At 38.6% G+C, this 21908-nt stretch overlaps 1 protein-coding gene across 12 annotated transcripts in view; it reads right to left on the minus strand.

The window, feature by feature from the left end:
- Positions 1–21908, minus strand: part of EBF1 (EBF transcription factor 1) — a 319429-nt gene that overhangs the window by 10520 nt on the left and 287001 nt on the right. For all 12 annotated transcript variants that reach the window (XM_008170076.4, XM_065555157.1, XM_008170078.4 and 9 more), the window contains exons 12-14: positions 6335–6400; positions 5419–5596; positions 3332–3511 (exon numbers count right to left, since the gene is read on the minus strand). In XM_008170076.4, the coding sequence (XP_008168298.1) occupies positions 3332–3511; positions 5419–5596; positions 6335–6400 (424 nt within the window). The remainder of the gene's footprint in view (positions 1–3331; positions 3512–5418; positions 5597–6334; positions 6401–21908) is intronic.

Consider the following 21908-nt stretch of genomic DNA (forward strand, 5'->3'; position numbering starts at 1 on the left):
GCACAGTCAACCTGTGGAACTCTTTGCCAGAGGATGTTGTGAAGGCCAAGACTATAACAGAGTTCAAAAAGAACTAGGTAAATTCATCTCTTTCCTGAGCTGATCGACCCTAATCTTTTAAGTCTCTTGTAGGGAAGCAGTTCCATACCCTTGATCATTTTTGTTGTCCTTCTCTGAACCTTTCCCAGTCCCACTCTATCCCGTGTAAGATGTGGTAGTAATTGCATAATGCAATTTTCTCATTGTGGGCATCACCCCTGTAAATCCTGCTTCCCAAGTGTAAAATTAAAAAAAAAAAATGGAGATATCCTGTCTCCTAGATCTGGAAGGGACCTTGAAAGGTCATTGAGACCAGCTCCCTGTCTTCACTAGCAGGACCAAGTACTGATTTTGCCCCAGGTCCCTAAGTGGCTCCTCAAGGATTGAGCTCACAACCCTGGGCTTAGCAGGCCAATGCTCAAACCTCTGAGCTATCCCTCCTCCCCTTCTTTGCTCTCCCAATAAGTGAATACCACCTAGCCTATCTCAAGATGACATGTGGGTACTGTGATGATGCATTCTCATTTATAAATGCCGAAATCAGGCTGTTCTCTAGCTTCAAAGCCTTCTTCTTCTCCGGACCCCACTGGACTCCTCTGAGGGCCATCATCAGAGTACACAGCATCACAAACATTATTCATATTTCTCATCTGGCCAATGGGTGGGTGGGTTAGGGTGGCACGGTGGGAGGACGGGATGGTATAAGGGGAAACATTGGATTAGCAAATCATATGTTGGGTGATATTTAGGATACTGAAAACAGGGATTTATTTTTATGACAGCCAAGTCAAGAAAACCTCCTGGCGGATTTGTGACCACAGTCTGGATATCGAGAATGCTACATTTTCATTCAGAGCCATGGGCCAGATGTTCAGCTGGTGTAAATCAGTGTAGCTTGATTGTCTTCAAGTGAGCTACTCGGATTTATATCAGCTCAACATCTTGCCCCACTTATGGGAGTAAACAGACGTCTTCAGGTTTTATAAACAGGTTTAGAATATTTTTAAATGAAGGCAACTTTTTCATATGTGTCTGATTTTTAAACACCCCCCTGTTTACATTGCAAAGTTGACAAAAAGGAGGTTTGATTTTTAAATGGCTGAGTACTTGGAATCCTGTTGGTTTACTGTATATTGCAATTAACGTCTTTGGGTCGTGGATTTATCATGTAGGGAGTTTGTTTTCATAAAAATACATCCAAACAATTCCAGTTAATACAGTATTATTGGACTCCAGCCTTGAACCAAAACAGAAAGGGACCTGTTACCAGTGGGATCCCTTATTCTTATTGTTCATCTGGTTTAGAAACTATTTATGAACATGAGTGGTTTATGAATAATTAAATATTATAGGAAGAAAATTCAAATCAGCTGGGCGTTGGATTATTATTTTATTTGCATTTATGCAGATAAAAATCATCCTATCTGAGTCCCTATATGAGAATCGGATATCATATTTTTGAAACACTGAGGAAATCAATTAATGAAAATTAAATGTTCAAAGTTTTACAGTCTGACAGATACAATCTAGTCTGAAGTCACTTGGTGTCTGCAAGCACTTGTTAAGGAAGAACAATCAAAGCACCTAAATTGAATTGCTACTATCCAGCAATTAGTTTATTGATTTAATTAAGAATGCCACCTTTTAATTTTCAGGTCATGATTGAAACATTTTCTGATTGAATGGATTAGATATTAACAGAATGACAGATCTACCACAAAAACCTCCGAAAATAAAAACAGAATAAAGCAAACAATCAGGACTGAGAAGTGAGGTGTTACTCCAAAGATGGCTTCATTCATAAATATGAAATAATAAATTGCAGGAGTATTTTTAATGGGTTACAGGCATCTGTTTCCAAAAAAAGATGCCTTTTTAATCATGTTGCATTATGAATTCAGAGCGTACAGGTTCTATTATAGGAAATCCAGGTTAACAAAGTAAGAAAATTGATAACATTAAAGATTCCATTGTTATCAGAGTACAAAAGTAATACTGATGGGGGATTCCCTGGTTACAAAGTGCTAGGTTTGTAGGTGCACATTTTTTTTTCTAAATATTGGGAAGCTAAGAAGCCGTGGTCGTTATTTTCAAATTGAATTGTTATTAGTTCCCTTTCAAATCTGGACTCACTGCATGTATTTCAATATAATTAACTGTCATTCTGAATATCAGATAACTTTAGAATTATACATGTTGATACAGTTAGCATCCCACATCTACAGAACATGTTAGGGTCTGACCCTACAAAATCTCACTCGCACGACTAGTCCTTACAAACCTGTTCTTTCACTGAGTTTGCACTGATGCCAGCAGAACTACTCACAGAATAAGCTACTACACAATGTGTGTAAGGGTGGGTGAACTGGGCAGCTCCCATTAGTTTCTACTATTCATGTGCATACGGTTTTGCAGGATCAGGCTTGTAGGCCCCGATCCCGTCAACTCTTAAGCACATGAGTAGTTACATTTACGAAATTGCGTATACTTGCCAACATGCTGAACCTTACACACTTGAGTAACTCTTTTAAAGTTAATAGGCATAAAGTCAGTCCTGTGCATAAGTGTTTGCAGGGTTGGAACCTCAGACTGTAAGCTCGTTAGAGTATGGAACATGCGCTTTTCCATGTTTTGTATCTCTGTGGCATTCTAGAAACGCTTAATAAAAATAAGCCGAATTCTGAGACTCTTGCTCAATCCCAAGTGAAGTCAATATAGTACTGAGCAACAACAAAAACAGTGAATTGCGGCCTCAAGATGCAGCCCAATGACAATTCATAATTGCTAAGAGGGGTGTTCGCATACTATGTACACAGATAAATACCAACCCTTCCCAAAGTTACAGGACCTATCTTTTCTAACTTTGATACCTTACTGTTGGAACAAATTAGGTTTCATTTAGCAAATAGCCTCAAACTCCCTTCCCCCCAAATAACAAGCTCAGTATTGAGGCTACAAGTTTTGACAAAATCCAGCAGACATGAAGTCATTTACGTGATCTCCATTTTCTAGAATTAGCAGCGTTTAAGGGGGTGTGTTGTTATTTACAGGATGCAAAGAAAGTTTTGAAACTCTCAGTCGTGAGAGGTGTTATTCTTTTTCAACCCTGCACGTTCTCCCAAATAATAATAATAAAGTACAGCAGTTCACTCATGGCAACATTAAAAAGTGCTTCAAAAGGCCAGTGACTTAGGGAGAACAGAATAGCAACTAACTATTGCATAGCGCAGAAGAGTCACCATTTCATTCTAATGAAAAAGTGCAAAATGCAGAAGTGTCGTATAATACTCACTGGCATAGGGAGAATTGGCAGCAGAGCCATTGAGGAAGGTTGGAGAACCACCTAAATTTGACATTCCAGCATTCCCATAGCCGTTCATGCTTGTTGTGACGGAGTTGTAGTTTGTCTGCTGAGGGGTGGTGCTTGGCACATACCCATGAGGTGACACACTGCTTGAGTTGCGAGTAAAACCTTTTTTGGAGAGGGGAAAAGATTAAAGAGAAGTATTTCTAAACATCGCCCTCTCCCCCCCGTTCCCAAAATCTGCTAAACTAAGACAAATGATGCAAACTACAGAAAAATACATCAGGCTTATTCTTCAGGGGTTGTTGGTAGGAGATCAGAGATGGACACAAGAACAAATGGATATAAACCAGCCATCAGGAAGTTTAGACTTGAAATTAGACGAAGGTTTCTAACCATCGGAGGAGTGAAGTTCTGGAACAGCCTTCCAAGGGGAGCAGTGGGGGCAAAAGACATATCTGGCTTCAAGACTAAGTTTGATAAGTTTATGGAGGGATGGACTCATGAGTTTATGGATAAGTATGATGGGATAGCCTAATTTTGGCAAGTAATTGATCTTTGACTATTAGCGGTAAATATACCCAATGGCCTGTGATGGGATGTTAGATGGGGTGGGATCTGAGTTACTACAGAGAATTCTTTCCTGGGTGTCTGGCTGGTGAGTCTTGCCCACATGCTCAGGGTTTAGCTGATCACCATATTTGGGGTCGGGAAGGAATTTTCCTCCAGGGTAGATTGGCAGAGGCCCTGGGGGTTTTTCACCTTCCTCTGCAGCATGGGGCACAGGTCACTCGCTGGAGGATTCTCTGCACCATGAAGTCTTTAAATCACAATTTGAGGACGTCAGTAGCTCAGACAGAGGTTAAGGGTTTGATACAGGAGTGGGTGGGTGAGATTCTGTGGCCTGCGTTGTGCAGGAGGTCAGACTAGACGATCATAATGGTCCCTTCTGACCTTAAAGTCTATGATTCTATGGAGTTGGTGTATACATTTGGCCACAACTTTCAAAAGAGAGCAGCAATTTTGAGTGCCCAATTTGACACAAGTTAAAATGACTCATTTTCTGAATGTTCTGGGTGCTGCCCTCCAAAAACTCAAACCCCTTTAAAGTGTCCATTTAAAGTGTCTCTAGCCACTTTTAAATGTAGGGCGTAAGACCTAGATAAATGAATTATCCAAAGTTCTAGGATATCTGAATTCATGGTAGAGATGGAAACTAGCTGCAAAGTTTAAATCCAGATCCAGCTCCGAATTTCCACAGAATTTTGGGCAACAGGGTTGCGGAAATCATGTCTGGATGTAGGATTAGTTTTCAGACCCAACTATACTAGAACATACAAAATACATTTCCACTTCTGGGAGATAAAACCCAAATGTTGCTGCTTGTCCCATGGTACCTTGGTAGAATGTATGTTATGTTCTAAAGTTATACATATATATTCATGTAATGTAAACTGGTCTTTCAGCCTTCCAGGAGAACACCCCTTTTTACTGGCTTTACCACCAAATATATTCCAAACTTCATATTGGGAGAGCTGGTCAAAAAGTGGGAGTGGGAACTGTGAAAGTATTTGCACAAATACTTTTTTAAATTTGACAAAATGTGAGAATGTTTTTAACTTCAAAAACTATTATCTACACTCTATAGCCAATTGAAAGAAGGGGAGGGGGAGAGGGAAATGTCTTTAAAAAAAAATCAGGCAAGATTTTCAAATTTTCAAAATTTGATCAAAATTTTAAAAATAGTCCCCAAAGTGGGTCTTACATAATGCAAATACTGAAGGGATACTCTTTCATTGTAAGGAAACACTTTTTAAGGCCCCAATTCAAGAAATCATCCCTTGTCAGGAAAGCATTGCTTAAGTGCTTTCCGGAACTGGGGGCAAAGTCATTATGCAATCTATTATCCCTTGACAAAATCATGCATGGAATATGCAAGAGGATATGGCATGCTCCTTGCATGTTATTAAACTTCGAATAAACAGTTCTTGATTGACCTACATCCTTAGTGCCTGATCGTCTTACATTTGTCAGCATAGGGTGCATAAAAAGAAGAAGCTATTTCTTTCTCTGACCCTGATTGGTGGCCTGTGAGGCTTCCGAGACGTTGACTGCTAGCTGACCACTAAAGGAATTCACTCCCATCATTCCTGCATGGACTGACGTGTTAGCAAGTGCTGGGAGCTGGTTGTGATTACGGGGAACACTGTACAGTGCTTCTGCAATATCCGCTGCTCTTTTCAGAATGATTTCCTGGAGAGAGGAAAGGAACAAATAAAATGGATTGTCAAATGATCTTCCAACAAATGCAAGGAGATGTGTTACGTTAAATGTACTCGATAATGGATGGCTCAAAGGCTCAGATTGGGTGGTTTGTTTCTAAATCAGTGGACTGACTCCACCCAGATAGTTAATGACAGTACATGGTTAACATCTGATGAGAAATACTGACCTCTCTGGGAAAGGAGTTGGAAGTCTCAGTCCAGGTCCACTTCCCAGGGGGCAAAAACAATTGGCACAGCACAAAAACAATCTGTTAGTCTTTAAGGTGCCACAGGACTCTTTGTTGCTTTTTACAGACCCAGACTAACACGGCTACCCCCCTGATACTTCACAAAAACAATGGCACCCTGATTGTTAGAGGCCAAAGACTGAATGGGGATGGAGCCTAAACTACTCACTCATTTCTCAGGGGTAAGGCACCGCAGATCACAGTGGTAGGACAAGAATCCTACAAGGTTGCTGCCCAAATTATACGTTTTCTGGCAACCCGGGACAAAACTCTTCATGGCTGGGAAGCCAGCTGCTTACATGAGCAATAAATTCACACACTTAACTCCCCAGCCCAAAACACCCAACCAGCCAAAATGTTATGTTTTCTCATACATTCGTCCTCCTTTCACGCTGTAATAACAGGCTTATACCCTTACCCATCACTCCGGGACTAAAGATCATTTAGGTTTTAGAGTTGCTCCAGTAGAATACACTTACCTGGTTATTATGTGGCATACCATAGAGCGCTTCCACTAAATCAGCAGCCCTCTTCAGTATCACTTCCTGTCAATATAAAAACAGATATGCTCCTTTGAATTCAATAAACACGATGTAGGAAAAGCAGCTAGTTAGAATCTTTTTATATTGTTGTATCGGTTGCGTTATTTTTTCCAACCAGGTAGTTTTTACAAGCAACAACTCTCAGCAAACATCGCATAGTGTTAAATCGCTAGTTCATCCTATTCACACACAAGCTTAATCAAGTCAAAAGGGTGAGAGTCATTGATGCTGCAAAATAAAATACATCACTCAATTGTCTCTGCCATCTGCACTATAAACCACTCATAGATTTATTGCAGAATACAATCCTGAGGTCATTTACTAGATTACTGCAATCAATGTCATTCAGAGCATGTTATGCATCCCTTAGATGTGTTTATTTAGTTCTTAATTGCGTATCACAGGAATTGTGACCTTATCAGACAGGCCACAGTCAAAGGAGATCCAATCAGCCCTGTGCTACTGATAATGTAACATTCAACTTGGTTTTGATGTTATGGGCCACAGTCATGATCATCTATGTGCAAAGGCTGCACAATAATATTATGGAGAGACAGAGCAGGACTGAGAAGGGACTGCTGGCAGAATTCCCTACATAGAAGCGTAATTTAAAACAATCCAGGAGCTGGTTCTGAATTTTGGGTATAACTCTACCTTTAATTTCCTTGTTTGTCACTTTCTCCATCTGCTCCTTTGTTTATCGTTGTTGTGGTTCTCTATGATCATATGTTTTAGGAAGAACTCTTCTTTCCTTCTCTCTCAAACTCTGTTGCTTCCTTTAGTATTTTCTACTGACATCTGGGTAACACCAGGTCTCCTTTGTTTATATTTTTAAGCATGCAAAGAAGTCAGGCTAACAATCCCAAAAGAAAAATTTTAACTGCGTCTGCAAAATTTAGACCCAAGGAAATCTTCCTCTATATGATGTCAGAATATCCAGCAGATCTCTATTGGTCTGAAAAAAACCTACCCGTATTCACACTCTTAAATAAAAATGATGTTTCTTCTTTTCTCCATAGCTGAGTGTTTATCGAATATAGAAACATGAAGCTGCATCCAAATATATATTTCTGCAGCAGGTTTACAAATATAGACGGAGCACCAATTCTTAGGGCTTTTTTAATACTTCTGTGTAAAGTTAAAAAAGTTTAACTTAAAATATTTTACACAATAGCTATATTTTATACCAAAAAGGAGCAGTAATGTAGCATATATTGCACACTCTGATCAGAAAATAGAGATATAATTGCGTTCATTTTGCTGTCACCATAACCTCTTCAGAAATCCTCGAACAACTCTTCAAATGACAAGCTTTTAGATGCATATTAGCATTTTTTTCAATTTTAAATTCTCTATAATATAAGATAAAACAGTTGTCATACTGCAGTAACTACTTATGACATATATAATGTCCTAAATTCAAAAATGAGATGGAGGTTTTTTGAACTCCCGGTAAACATTTAGGCTTGCCTTAAGTTGCTATACATCCCCTTTCCAAAGCACACATTTCAATTATTTTTCATACATGAAGCGGAGTGCATTATATAATTGAAGGATTTTGAATCAAGACATTTGAAACAGTTTTCTAACTGTTAGGCAGCTACAGCCTTTGTCCTGTTTGTGTTGTTTGGCCATGGGAGTTAATAATTTAATAGTATACAGAGCGAGTTTTAACAGAGCCACTAAAAAATTGACCACCCTCATCTGCCTTGCATTAAAGATTCAAACTAAAGATCTTCTTGTCAAATTTTGTCTTTTCCAGCCCTAATCCAAAACCAGGAAGCAATATAGAGTCTGAAAACTGTTTGGGTAATGCTTGTAGCCTAATACATCACTATGCCAAATTATTAAAAATTAGTCAATCTCCCCCCAACCCATCTTGGTCATCTATGTAATGCTGAGCTAAAAATCCTTTGGACCGAGTCTGAGCAGAGATTGGGGGTGGGGGGGGGGAAGGCCAGTGCAAAGCTCAAACCATGAGATCTTACTGCTGCATCATGTCATGTCAAACGTGTTCCCACTATTAAGGAATTGGAAGTTATTTGATGCCATATCATATTGCATGTAAATAAAATTAATTTTCATCATGCCTTATTGGAATACATTTGACAAGTGGCACTGAACATTTCCAGCTCGTCCCAGGTTATTTTTATAGCATTTCCAGAGTCTGTAACTGTGAGCTTCATGCTTTTTTTAACAACATTTTCACACAATAAAAGCCTTTCCTTGTATCTGACATTTTCAGATTACACAAGGCGGCTGTTACACAAAAGCTCCTTTGTCAGGCAGTGGTAGCTTCTACTCCAGTGCTGACCATAGCTCCTATGCAGACAAACTCGTCTTAAAAACATGCACAGGAAAATGCTCCTATATATTTTTTAAGATATTAACTTGTTTTTGTTTTATGTCATTGAAAACCTTTTTCAGACCTGCTTAAGTTACAAATGGTGCTAAAGTGATTATTTCAAATACAGAGGAGCCCCAAAAATCCTCCATAAGTTAGAATAACAGACCTTGCAAGGTGCTTGGATTGCGGTGACCAGAAAATTGTTCTCACCTCCATGTCATTACGCTCACAGTGAACCAGCCCCCGAGCATGTTTGTGTTCAGGATCTAATATATTGCCTTTCAATCAGAGCTGAGAGCCACCGAACACATAGACAGAACATGACGAGCAGGTCAGGAAAGCAATAAAGATTTTACAGAGCTGTCCAAGGTGCTAAATTTACTCAATAATGGGTTTGGCACCATAGTGTTAACCTCTCATTTACTACCAGTTTGAGGGACTAAATTGAAGTAGCGGACTTCATTTACCTTGAAATGTATATTTTATGACATTATGTAAGTAGACGGAAAGGGCACCGCAGTTTTAACAATTTAAAGGCTAAAGCACGTTTAAGATGAAACTTCAATATTTATTGTATGTTGCACTTAAAGTATATAGAATATTAAAACGTATTGATTAAATTTGTAAAAAGTATTATAAAAAGGACAGCTTAATATAAAAGATCTATGTCTTTAAAAATCAACTGGATACTGTATGTTACCATTGCAGTGGTGATGACAGACAGACTTTTTTTTTTTATTGAAAAACGAGTGAGACTGGCACGCTACAAAACAAAATCTCATGATAGGGTCAAGAGTTGATGTCCCAGATACTCTTTTGTTCACTAAAATTCTTGTTTGCTCTCATCGTGGGAGCCTAGATTTTCATGCTGTAAGTGGGCATCGTCTAAAGGGCCTTCTATTTGAATATGCAAGTGAAAATATTTCTTGAGAGGCAGAATATGACTAAAGCTAATATCTAATTTATGGAGGCGTTTGTAAGGAAAGAGTCATTCTTCTCATTATTCTAAAAGTCTCCCTGCTTTTGGTTTAGAGTAAATGAGTATACAGAAAGTAGCCTGTTCCAGGATAAGGATTTTCTTGCCTTTTCTTTGAAATAAGCATAATTTCGTTGTTAGAAAAATAATAAATGACCAAATTGGGAAAAAAATGACATCGGAGCTGAAGCTCATTGTATTCCAGCATTGCAGGTGACTATGCAATCTAAACTAGACCCAGCTTCCCCTTTGGACCCCCAAATTGCAATCTGGTTTCTATTTTAGGGAAAAGTAAACACAGCTGAATTATTTTTTTAATTTGTGAAACAACAATGCAATGGGGTGGTTGTGTTTTTGTTTTTACACAGAACCAAAGGCATTCTCAGCTCTCTTTCTTCTTGAAAATATGTTTACATATGTGAACAGCAGAAGAGTCTCACGCCTGGAAGCCCTGTAGCTACATGGTCCAACATTAGTGCGGGAAGGATTTTATTATCACAGCAGAAGGACTGCACTTTTGTAACACAGAATGTTAAATTCAAACTAAATCCACTTCTGGCTGAACTTACCTAAAGTGAATACTACAGCACTTGTCCAACTTTATTTGTTCAGCTTGTGATGTGAGTAACTCTCCAATAGGAATTCATCAAGACCATGACACTTACTTTAAACTGAATTATAATCTCATATTAAAAAGTCTAGTGCTTTGTCTGCTATGCCACTTGTCTTCAGAATGAATAATATTTTCCATATATGGTTCACTGGGGTCAAATTTCATCATAATGACCAGTATGTGCCACTGTTAAGGAAGATGTGTTACCATTCTTGATGACCTCTGCTTACAATGTTGCAATTAGTCAAAAGAATTACGTATCCATCCCAATGTGGATTGTGGGTTTAACTGATGTCAGGGCACTCTGGAGTATTTTGAGCATTTAAAAAAAATATTTAATCTAAATAAATCAATTACAGAATGTTTGAGGGACTTGTTAAAGCCACATGAATTTTGTCCGGCGGGAGCTGTCCACTGTACATGATGCTCATCAGCCACATAGCGTATTATTTAGTCTACCAATGGATTTATGTACTTGCAAAAAAAAAAAAAAGCTGTTCTAGCAAATCATGAGGCATTTATCTTATGTGTTGTCTAGATATCATATCGCCTTCTAATGCTCTATTAGCATTGTAATACAAGAGAGAGCTCATTCATCTTCGGAGAGGTTACTCATGGATAATGATGTCATTCATACTTCCTCAACTCATCTCTGACCTACTGGCTCTGTCTCCTAACTTCCTTATTTCACGGGGACTGACAGCACAAACCCACATGCTGAGCTAACATGCTGAGTATAAGATGCCAATTACCTTTTTCCCTTGAAAAGTCGCATTCTGAAATTTCAGATTAAAATGATAAATATTAAATACTTAATTATTTATTACTATTTTGTGATGGATGAAGTGGCAGATGCTGCTTACTACGGATACTCTTACAATAAGACCAGTTTGTAGATTAAAAAATATATATATGTATATAGATGTATTATTTCCTCACAACTTACATATATGCATTCTAGTTCAGTGTGTGTGTGTGTGTGTGTGTGTGTGTGTGTGTGTGTGAGAGAGAGAGAGAGAGAGAGAGAGAGAGAGAGAGAGAGACGTAGTTATAAAGCATGAGAACTCCTTTCTGTGTAAGGTGCACCAAAGAAAAATGATGTTTGGGTAGACAGCCAATAGGACTGCCAGTTAGGACATCACAATTCTGAACTGCCAGTCCTTTAGCTAAACATACAGGAGACTCAAAGCCATACTACAGCTGCCATCTCTGTGGTGGATGTCCGTGAACGCAGTGCATCTCTCCAGATCTATACAATGCAAATTTCTTTATCTTATTGTTTTCAACATTTGCATGTGAAAAGAAAAATCGTTTGTACAAGCAATTCAAAATGCAAAGAGATTTAATCCACTTAAAAATGAGGGGAATGTGCCAATTTAATGGCACTGTAACTATCAAAAACACAACAGTGTAAAATGGCAGGACATATCCTCGAGTAGATGTTACAGCCACACAGAAACTAAAACTTGACTGAAGAACAGACAAAATCAGGGATATACATCCATGTTCCATAACTGAATCTTCCCGCTGAAGACATGAACACAGAATAGCTGCTATAAGGACCAGAGGGCAAATGAGGAAGAAAGTCAACTGGTAGAAATATGTCTGAGACAAAAAGGTACAGCTTAATATCAACTAGAGGATGGAATTTTGCCATGTTTTTACCGCTAAATTCCAGTGGCATGTTCCCGCACATAAGGCCCACCCTGGGGCTAGAACTCTGGCTTTTCCAAGCTTTAACCGTCTCAACGGCTTCCACCCAAACAGAGGATCGTAGCCTAACTCTAGGGCACTAAAAACACTGATGCATGACCTTACCCACCTGCTCTACAATGAATCAAGCCTATAAATAAAAAATAGAAAGCCTATATGAGGCTCCAAAAAGAACGAACACGGAAGTCCAAAAGCATGCAGACATCTTGCCATAAAAGATGAGACTCAATGATGAAGACACCTCTTAACCACAAGAGTGACAAATTCATAGTAATAGAAAAAAATCACCCCATTCGAACAGTTCTCAGCTGCGACTACTACAGTCAAAAAGAGGAAACAAAATAATGATGACACTCCTTAAGCCCATCCTTGTGAGTTTACCTTCTTATCTATGTCTCCTGTTAATTCAGCACCTCGAGATACCAGAAGAGTATTGGCCTGCCTTGTTAATCTAAAACACGTGTCTACATTCCAGGTGGGACTTGGCAGGACTATAACAATGGGCAATACACCCAGCTGCTAGCAAAGAGGTTGAACTTCGGAGTACATATTCTGGGTAGATAGTAATGTGGGACCCTTGGAATATACTTATGTTTGAGAGTGTGGCTGCTCTCAGTATCTTATTATCAACTGAAGTATCTGACAAGTAATTAGGAGAGCTCCATCATTAAGAGCAGAGGAAGTCTTCATTGCTGGTAGTCTCTAAGTCAAAAAGAAGAAGGTGGCTAGAGCGGAAAACTGAGTACTAAATATCACTCTGCTAGTACGAATTCCTCTCTTTGGAGGTGTTTGCCAAGATGACATTTGGAACTCTCATCTTTCGCCACAAGATATTCCCCTTCTGCAGAGCTTTGCCTCTGCTGCTCAAACACATGAATATTGCACCTTGCCCCAAAGCCTTATTCTCCGTTCATGGTTTTACCTCTGCTCCTATTAAAGTCAATGGCAAGATATCCACTGGAGCAGCTGCACACCCTCTGTCTCCCCCATCTCCTTCTACCTTATTCTCTATTGCAGACAAAGATTACTCCACAGTATGAGAAACATCTAGCTCTGTGAGCTAAAGCCAGAGCTCTTTAGTGATGTCAAATATTAATCCATGAGGTCAGCCTCTCATCCATCTAGATCCTCTAGCTGGTAGCTGCCATCTATTATATTTCCATCCATCCAGATCTTATATTACTTGAGCTGGAAGATGTCCATCCTATTTGGAACTTGTTAACTGTTGCTTGAAGGAACTGCCATCAGAAGAAGCTGAGTGATTCTCTGGCATCTTTTACAGTCTCTCTTTCCTGATTATCAGGAAAAGAACGTACTGCGAGGAAGTAAAGAAGGATACCCTCTGTAGAATGTCAGTCTGAAACACTGGTAAGATTAGGAAACAGAACCATTTTTTCATATTATAGAGAAAGCGCTAGCACTGATCTCTAGATGGTAGGGACTCTATCAACAACTCCATCTCCTTAATTATGCAATCCAATCTTCCATGCCATGATTAATAAATGGTGTCCAAATCAAAAATGGGTAAGTCCATGAGTGTTCCACTCAATGGCTCACAGAACACAGCCATCTTCCGGGAAGGGAATGCCCAGCTCCCATCAGAATACGGTGGACCTGATTGTAGTCTCACTTATATTGCCTGCAATGGGGTTAGTCCTCATTTACATAGGTGTAGCTGAAAGCATAATTGGATCAAGCATTTCTAAAGTTTAGAATCTTTTTTCTACCTGAAATTCAAAGGATTTGAATAGATATATTTTAACTTCATTTCACACAATGCATTGCACTTGCATTCACTGGGTGATGCGTGCAGATGTACATTTTCAAAACAATGGAAAATCAGCTCTGAACCGCCTTGCTTTGAAAATTTACCCACATACAGCGTATGTTGGTCACTGAGTTTACTGAGGCTTTAAGGTTTGCTTTTCCTTACTGCATCTGTAAGATTTCCTGATAGCTCTTAAATCAGCTACTCTCAATGGTAATAACTTTCCTATTCCTTGAAAACAGCTGCAGATGAGAGTGGCAAAAAAGGGAAAGTGTTGTTACTCTTGCTCTTATTTTGATCGTTCTATACCCTGTGTATTTTTGGAAAGTTGTCAAAGTTCCTTTATGGAAGAATAAGAATGTTTTGAATTATTTGGAGGGCATGGACTTACCCAAACACAAAAAGAATTTGATAGGAATGGCATCGTGAGTGTCTCTAGACATTGTATTGTGAGACATTTGATTGAAAATACAGGGCTAGCTCTTTCACAATCCTTACTTGGAAGCAATTTTTATATCCTATTAGAAAGAATTATGAAAAATACTTGGGGCCAAAGTTTCAAAAAAGACTTGTAATTTTGCAGGTGTACATAGTAGAATATAGAGAGATGATTAATTTCTTTGTGTGTGTGAAACATCTTTGCACTTGCAAAAAAGTAGGTTGAAATCTATATTCTATCACTTGCATGCACAATTGTTTGCACCAAGAAGCCAGGTTCAAATCCCCTTTAAAATACTGGCCCTCCAGGTCAAATCAGAAGTGGGTGACATGGTCCACTTCACTGGATTTAAGTCTGTAAAAGAATCTAATTATAATTAGTATTACAAGGCCAGATCCTCAGCTAGTGTCTATCAGTATAGCTATCTGGCATTCAAAGTGTTAATTATATATTAATTGGCTTTTACTTAATTATTTCATCTTCTGAATTTTGTTTTTATTGGTGTATTTATCTTTATGAATATTTACTGTAGATATAAAAAACCTGTATGATTGACTAGATATTTTCCAGAAACAAGATATAAACTCATATATGTGCCATTCATTTAAAATCCCCATAAAACAATTTTAATGAAAAAAAAATAACATAAGAGTGAAGTACTAAGATGAGAGGAACTGTCACTTTTTTGGTCCAATGGTGAAGAGTTTTTGGCTTGTAAATCTACCATAAGAATAGTTTCTAGTTAGGCGCTGGAGTACGTTAGCTTTTAATGGTGAAATGAAAACTGATAAATAAGCAGCAGTGAGATTTTGACCTACAATGATATTCCACTATGTTCTGCCCAGAGCGAGTGCATAAAAATGTTGAAATAGAGACTGGAATAATGTTGATCGGTTTTAGCATTACAGTTAAAACACGGCTCAGTCGTAACCTCTACAAATGAGTACGTTCACTTACATTTTATCATCAGTATAATTGAAAAAAGTCTCTTGAAAGGGGCATTCTCATTACAATGAAGGACCACTTCAGACCCAATTGAAATGAAAAGAAAGAACGTAGATTAGGTGTAGATACCAAGTGGTAATTTCTAGGGAAGCATAAAATGCCAAATGTGTAACAATTATATTTTACAACTATGTGTTCAAAGGACTTAATAGTACTTTATGGCATAAAGAGGCTTTAGCTCAAGCAGAACTACTTCAGTGAAGTGCTTCCTAGCTTATGTTGTTAAAAGACTTTTTCAACTTTCTTGCTTACCGGCAACAAAAGACTCCCTCCCCCCAGCCCAATATACGTCCTTAAACATGTCGTGCAGTACCAAGTCAACTGCTTTATAGAAGTCTGCGTCTATTACATCAACTCTATTACCTTTATCAACCAAACTTGTAATCTCATAGTTAGTTTGACAGGATCTATTTTCCATAAAGCCTTGTTGATTTGCATTAATTACAACACCCTCCTTTAATTCTTTATCAGTCAAGTCCCGTATCAGCTGCTCCATTATCTTGCCCGGGATTGACGTTAGCCTGACAGTCTTATAATTACCCAGGTCATACCATTTACCCTTTTAAAATATTGGCACAACAGTAGCTTTCGTCCAGACTTCTGCAACTCCCCCAGTGCTCCAAGACTTATTGAAAATTAACATTAAGAGTCCAGTGAACTCCTCAGCCAGCTTTTTAAAACCTTTTGGATGCAAATTATCTGGACCTGCTGCTTTAAAACTCTCCAACTTTAGTAGCGTCTGTTTAATATCCTCCAGATACTTGTAGAATGGAATGAGTGTTATCACCATTCAGTGAGACTGTATCATCTGTTTTTGCCCAAATACAGAATAGAAATATTTATTGAAGACTTCTACCTCTTCTGCATTATTGATAGTTCTGCCATTTCCATCTAGTCATGGACCAATACCATTGTCCAGATTATTTTTGTTTCAATATACTTTAAAAACTCCTTCTTATTGCCCTTAACTTTCTCCTTGTGTCCCTTGGCTTCCCTTATCAATTTTTTTTTTTACAATTCCTAACTTCTGATTTATATTCATTACTATCAACTTCCCTTTTTTCCTCCATTTGTGATATATATGCACACACACACATACACACACACTTGTTTTTTTATAGCTGCGTTCACTTACTCTCTAAACCAGGTTGGTTTTTTTAACAAGCATGGCCTTCTTCCTCAATTGTGGCTTTTGGGGCATCTAGTAAGGTGTTCTTAAATGATTCACAATTACCATTCACATTTTTCTGATTAAATTCTTCCTGCCAGCTGATTTCAGTTGGAAAAAGTATAGTTCCCTTGACGGCTCTGTGATCTGAAACTAGATAGCACATTTCATACCAGACAAGGCTCCATTTTCAGTGGTGAATGAAACAACCACTGTTTTATAGTCGCTCTCAGAGTTGATTGGAAAAATACCAACAACAAATTTCACAGGAATGTTTCAAAATTTTTACTGCTTTTTCAAAATTTCAGTATTTTTTTTTTTTTTCAAACGTCGAAATATTTCAGACCGCTATCAGGCAGGATGAAAGCCCCAAAACGTAATGAAAATTATCAAATAGAGTCAAGATTTTTTTCCAATTGAAGTGTCAAAAACTTGAAATTTAGAAAAGTTTGACCAGTTCCAGTCTGCAAAGTGCTTGGCGGTCCTTTGGGCTACAAGTCAAAAAAGCGAACAGAATGTTGGGAATCATTATGAAAGAGAGAGATAATAAGACAAAAAAAAATCATATTGCCACTATATAAATCCATGGTACGCCCACATCTTGAATACTGCATGCAGATGTGGTCGCCCCATCTCAAAAAAGATATATTGGAATTGGAAAAGGTTCAAGAAAGGGCAACAAAAATGATGAGGGGTATGGAACAGCTTCCATATGAGGAGAGAGAAATAAGACTGGGACTTTTCAGCTTGGAAAAGAGACGACTAAGGGGGGATGTGATAGAGGTCTATGAAATCAGAACTGGTGTGGAGAAAGTAAATAAGGAAGTGTTATTTACTCCTTCTCATAACACAAGAACTAGGGGTCACCAAATGAAATTAATAGGCAGTAGGTTTAAAACAAACAAAAGGAAGTATTTCTTCACACAATGCACAGTCAACCTGTCAAACTCTTTGGCAGAGGATGTTGTGAAGACCAAGACTATAACAGGGTTCAAAAAAGAATTAGATAAGTTCATGGAGGCTATGTCCATCAATGGCTATTAGCCAGGATGGGCAGGGATGGTGTCCCTAGCCTCTGTTTGCCAGAAGCTGGGAATGGGAGACAGGAGATGGATCACTTGATGATTCCCTCTGGGGCACCTGGCATTGGCCACTGTCGGGAGACAGGATACTGGGCTAGATGGACCATTGGTCTGACCCAGTATGGCCGTTCTTATGTTCTTAAGATATTATATCAAGATAAAATGATGAGGATATCTTCATTAATGAGCAGACCTATAGTTCATCCTATTGTGGGGATTAAAATAAAGACAACTTCTGAAATTCCTGTATCTTCAGTACTGTGTATATGAAACAAAATTACATTACATAGGGTGACATAGCTTTATATAACATTCCTGTGCACCTTCTCCATCTTCCACTGTCCAATATATTAATGTGAACACAGATCTATCATGAAAACAAAGCCAAAATGCATGCCCTTGTTTACAGAGAGAACATGAGACTGTACACTATTGTACTTAGAAGATGTTTCAGTCCAGAGGAGTTATATCACCATAAGTTACATGATTGACTTTTACAACAGAAAGAAAAGGCTGTACTCAAACAACTGTTATTGCCTCAATGGAAAAAAAAAATCAATGAAAGTAAAATGAACAAGAGATTTTTCTGAGTTGCAGTTAATACAGCTGAAGAGCTATGGATATTAAAAGGTCAACAAATAAATTAGTCCAAGTGTTATGAAATGAATGATTTGGCTTATAATTGTATTGAGAGCAAATTGTTCACTGCCTATTAGACCAGGTAATTTTTATCCATAGTGCCTCAATTACTGTTCCATAAGCAATAATATAGTTGTAAGAGCTGTTAGTTCGATCAAGTGACCTCTGAGAAGGTAGCTTGGACAGCTGACTTTACTATGATGGATCACTACGCTTGATCTCCAAATGGTGCCAAACCTCCTTCCTATGAGAAGAGATCTCATAAAAGAAACATTAAGGCCTGATTCATTTTACCAAAATGTCTGAGTTTTCAAGTGTCAGCAGTTAAGTATAGATTGTGAAGCCCTGTATTTCTTAGAAGAATTATGACAATGGCACCGTATGCTTCTAGCGCACGCTGCTAAACGGCATCACGATGGTAAGAAGGATGCTCTCTGCTGCTCAACTGGAGTGTGTTGTGAGAATTGAGAAATATGCAGTGATCATGTTTTATATCAGAGAGTGAACCACTGTTTATCACCTGCAACTAAGTTTAGAAATGGTAACTGTAGGCTGGCTCGTTGATAATGCTTCACACTTCTAGAATGCCTTCCATCTGAGGATCTCAAAGTTCCGTATTACAAGAAAGGATGAAATTTCACAACACCCCAAGAAGGTAGGTATTATTTCCCCAACACTCTGCATCACAGAGAGCCTTGATCTCTGCACTCAGCATAGCATAGCTGTTTTCCTAGGCTGTTTCTGACAGGCCAGGCTCACTTAGTAGGTGGAGAGGTAAGGACCTTATTTGGGGAAACTTTTGTGGCTTATGAGGAAAGGTGCTTTTATAAAATATGTATAGGGCCCAGAGCCTGTGTAGGAGCTCAAGTAACTGAAACAAACAAATATTACATAAAATATTAGCCCCATTTTACAGATGGAGAAACTAAGCCAAGGCTTGTCCAAGGTCAAACAAAAAGTCTGTGGCACAGCTAGGTATAGAACTAAATTATTAATCCCCCAAACCATCCTGCTTCTTACTCAAAAGTAACATATCTAAGGTTATATCATGGTCCCTACAGGTACAGCTAACATGAAGAGACAGTTTTTAGTGCATGAATTGCATAGGCAGTTACTGCAAATCTGCACACATATTTTGAGCGTCACATTAATGTGCGCTAGGAGAGTATACCTCTGCTTGTTCCATTTCCTATATAATTCTGTCAGCCTAATTGTGTACTGACTTCTCTGCACAAGTGTTTGAAAATAATACAATTGGGAACAAATCCTGCTGTTTTACTCCAGTAAATAGGGATTATTTGTTAGAGTAAGGATTTGGCCTTGGTGCGCATGGGGAAAAAATGGGCTGTAAGAATACAAATGTACCCCTGCATTCAGGGAGCGGAGGAACTCAACGGGTCTTGCAGTGCTTCCGTGGAGTGGGGCAAAGTGCACCTGAGAAAGGGACCATTGCAGCTGCACTCCCAGAGCCCCTCCAAGACATCATACTGGTCTATGAGACAATGGTTCCATGGGCTTCCACCAGGTCAGTACAGATCTACACTGCCCCCTAAAGGTATGATTGGTCCCCGCACATTGCTGGTATGTCACTGTTCCTCATCCACATACGTATCAAGTTGAAGATGTGACGGCAAGCTCTGAATTGCTGAATAGCCCATGCATAAGAAACTAAAACAATAAAAGCATAATTAGACTACATTGTACCATATACAACCAATTCCTGTTTCTATTGCTATGCCACTATATTTATGATAAATCACTAAACACAATTACTCTATTGGGAGGGCGATTTTCTGTTTCATCTCTCCATTGAGCAAAAGACGGCTGCGTGACTTGGGTCTGAATTTCAATTTTACCAGCGTACAGTTGAAGTGAATATTATTTGGCACAATGCAGTGTACAACTGAGCCACTAAATGGCTGATTTACTAAATTATTATTAGATGAGCCCTTGCTGTTCCCAGTGAAAGCGCAGTCACTGTCTCCCTTCATGGTGCGTTCAAATTGTTCTGTGTTTAAATATTCAGCATGAGGCTAATGTGAACTGATGAACTGAGACAGCAAACATTCACTTTCAATACAGACAGAGAGAGAGAGATGCAACATATCATGTGGCCTGCAGAGGTGAAAATGATTTATATTTAAGGATGTTGCTGCCTACTTCCATTACTTTAAGGTACTCTTAATTAGCATGGTGTTTGAATGAGTAATTCAGGGGTGTAGCAAAAACAGCTTCATGGTTATGGAGGCTTCAGAATTCCAATGAAGTGGTGCTTCAGCCTAATTCTCTCTCTCTCTCAGCAAAACCTTAGGAACGCATTTGCTGCCACCATCATTTCACAGTTCAGTGTGTGATTTGCAGCCTGGAAGGAGCGTTAGCTGTGATCCTAACCTTACAATGAAATTTGGAGGATCAGCCTACAAATACGTTTGTGATATACTGTTTTGTAATTATATGACTTTTCCAGGGGAAAAAAAAAAAAGAAACAATTTCTTTACTGCCACCTGCTGGAGTTGACAATAACCCTTTGTCATACTAAAAGAACAAGCATCCTCACTTAGAGGACAGTTACAGCAAGCACTTAAAATACTGTGATCCAAGACACTTACAGTAGATTAGAATTTTTTATTGGTACTGTGTTGCCATAACAACATAAAGACAGCAGATGACTTAAGCTAAGCTTGCAAAGCAAAAGGCTGCTCATCTGGCAGTTAAAATGAATACAGTTCACTTCACAAGTTCTCCATATGGACCCTTAGTGTATGGTAATGAGGATACCATATGGTGGAAGAAAATGCACAGCGAACAATTGTGTTCTGCTGGATGAGTGCACTGGGTAGGAAGTTATGAGGAAACATGGGAGAGATATTTGTGTGCTCTGTTGCTCAAGGGGTCTTTCAGAGGGGGCTCTCTCTTTTCTTAACCCACTCCCTAATAGAGACCCCTCTAGAAATGACAAAGAAACAAACTGCACATTTTGCAACATCATTCATCATAAACTGTCAGCTGTGTTTGTAAATCAGCTTGGTAAGATCTTATAAATTTGTAATTCTTAAAAGGTAACAGCGCTAAGTTTTTAAACAAAGCGCAGGGAAATTTAAGCACTTCTGACAAGCAGAAACATTAGCGGTAATCATTTTAAAAACAGTTGCATCTTTTTTGCCTGCATGTTTAGCTGTAAACAATGCTGGAATGTATCAAAGCTTTAAAGGGGAGAGAGGGAAGAATGGAATAAATACTTTTTATTATATTTCCAAAAGGATCAAAAATAATTAATTGGAAGCTCATGTGTGGCAAGATTTACACACATGTGCAAGCGCGCGCACACACACTATTCACAGTACTAACCAGATCCTAAACCTGGTAAGACAGCTTGCTAAAGGCTGCAAAGTCAATTTTGTACTACACATGCCTCATAAAAGATGAATATAAATGCATTAGTTAGACACGGTGAGCTAAATTAGAAGGTCAGGCAGGGCTGGAAGGGCTGAAAAATCACACAACCAATGACTGTAATTACTCTTTTTTTAAGTCTATTAAGTGGTGTTGTTCTATCAAGGCTCAGGGGTATAGGACATGAAGTACAAGATAAAGTAATGTGTATTTATTACTCCCACAGGATCAATTTACAAGATATTTTCAGCTCCATGGAGCAAAATACACAAATGCAGCCTTTGTTACTTTCCTCAAACTGGCGTTTATTTTCTTTAAAAGCGCTACTGCTTGAAGGAAACATGTTTACCTGGTTAGTGTCCTCCTGC

Source organism: Chrysemys picta, chromosome 8 (genome assembly GCF_011386835.1).
Source record: "Chrysemys picta bellii isolate R12L10 chromosome 8, ASM1138683v2, whole genome shotgun sequence".
NCBI lineage: Eukaryota > Metazoa > Chordata > Testudines > Emydidae > Chrysemys > Chrysemys picta.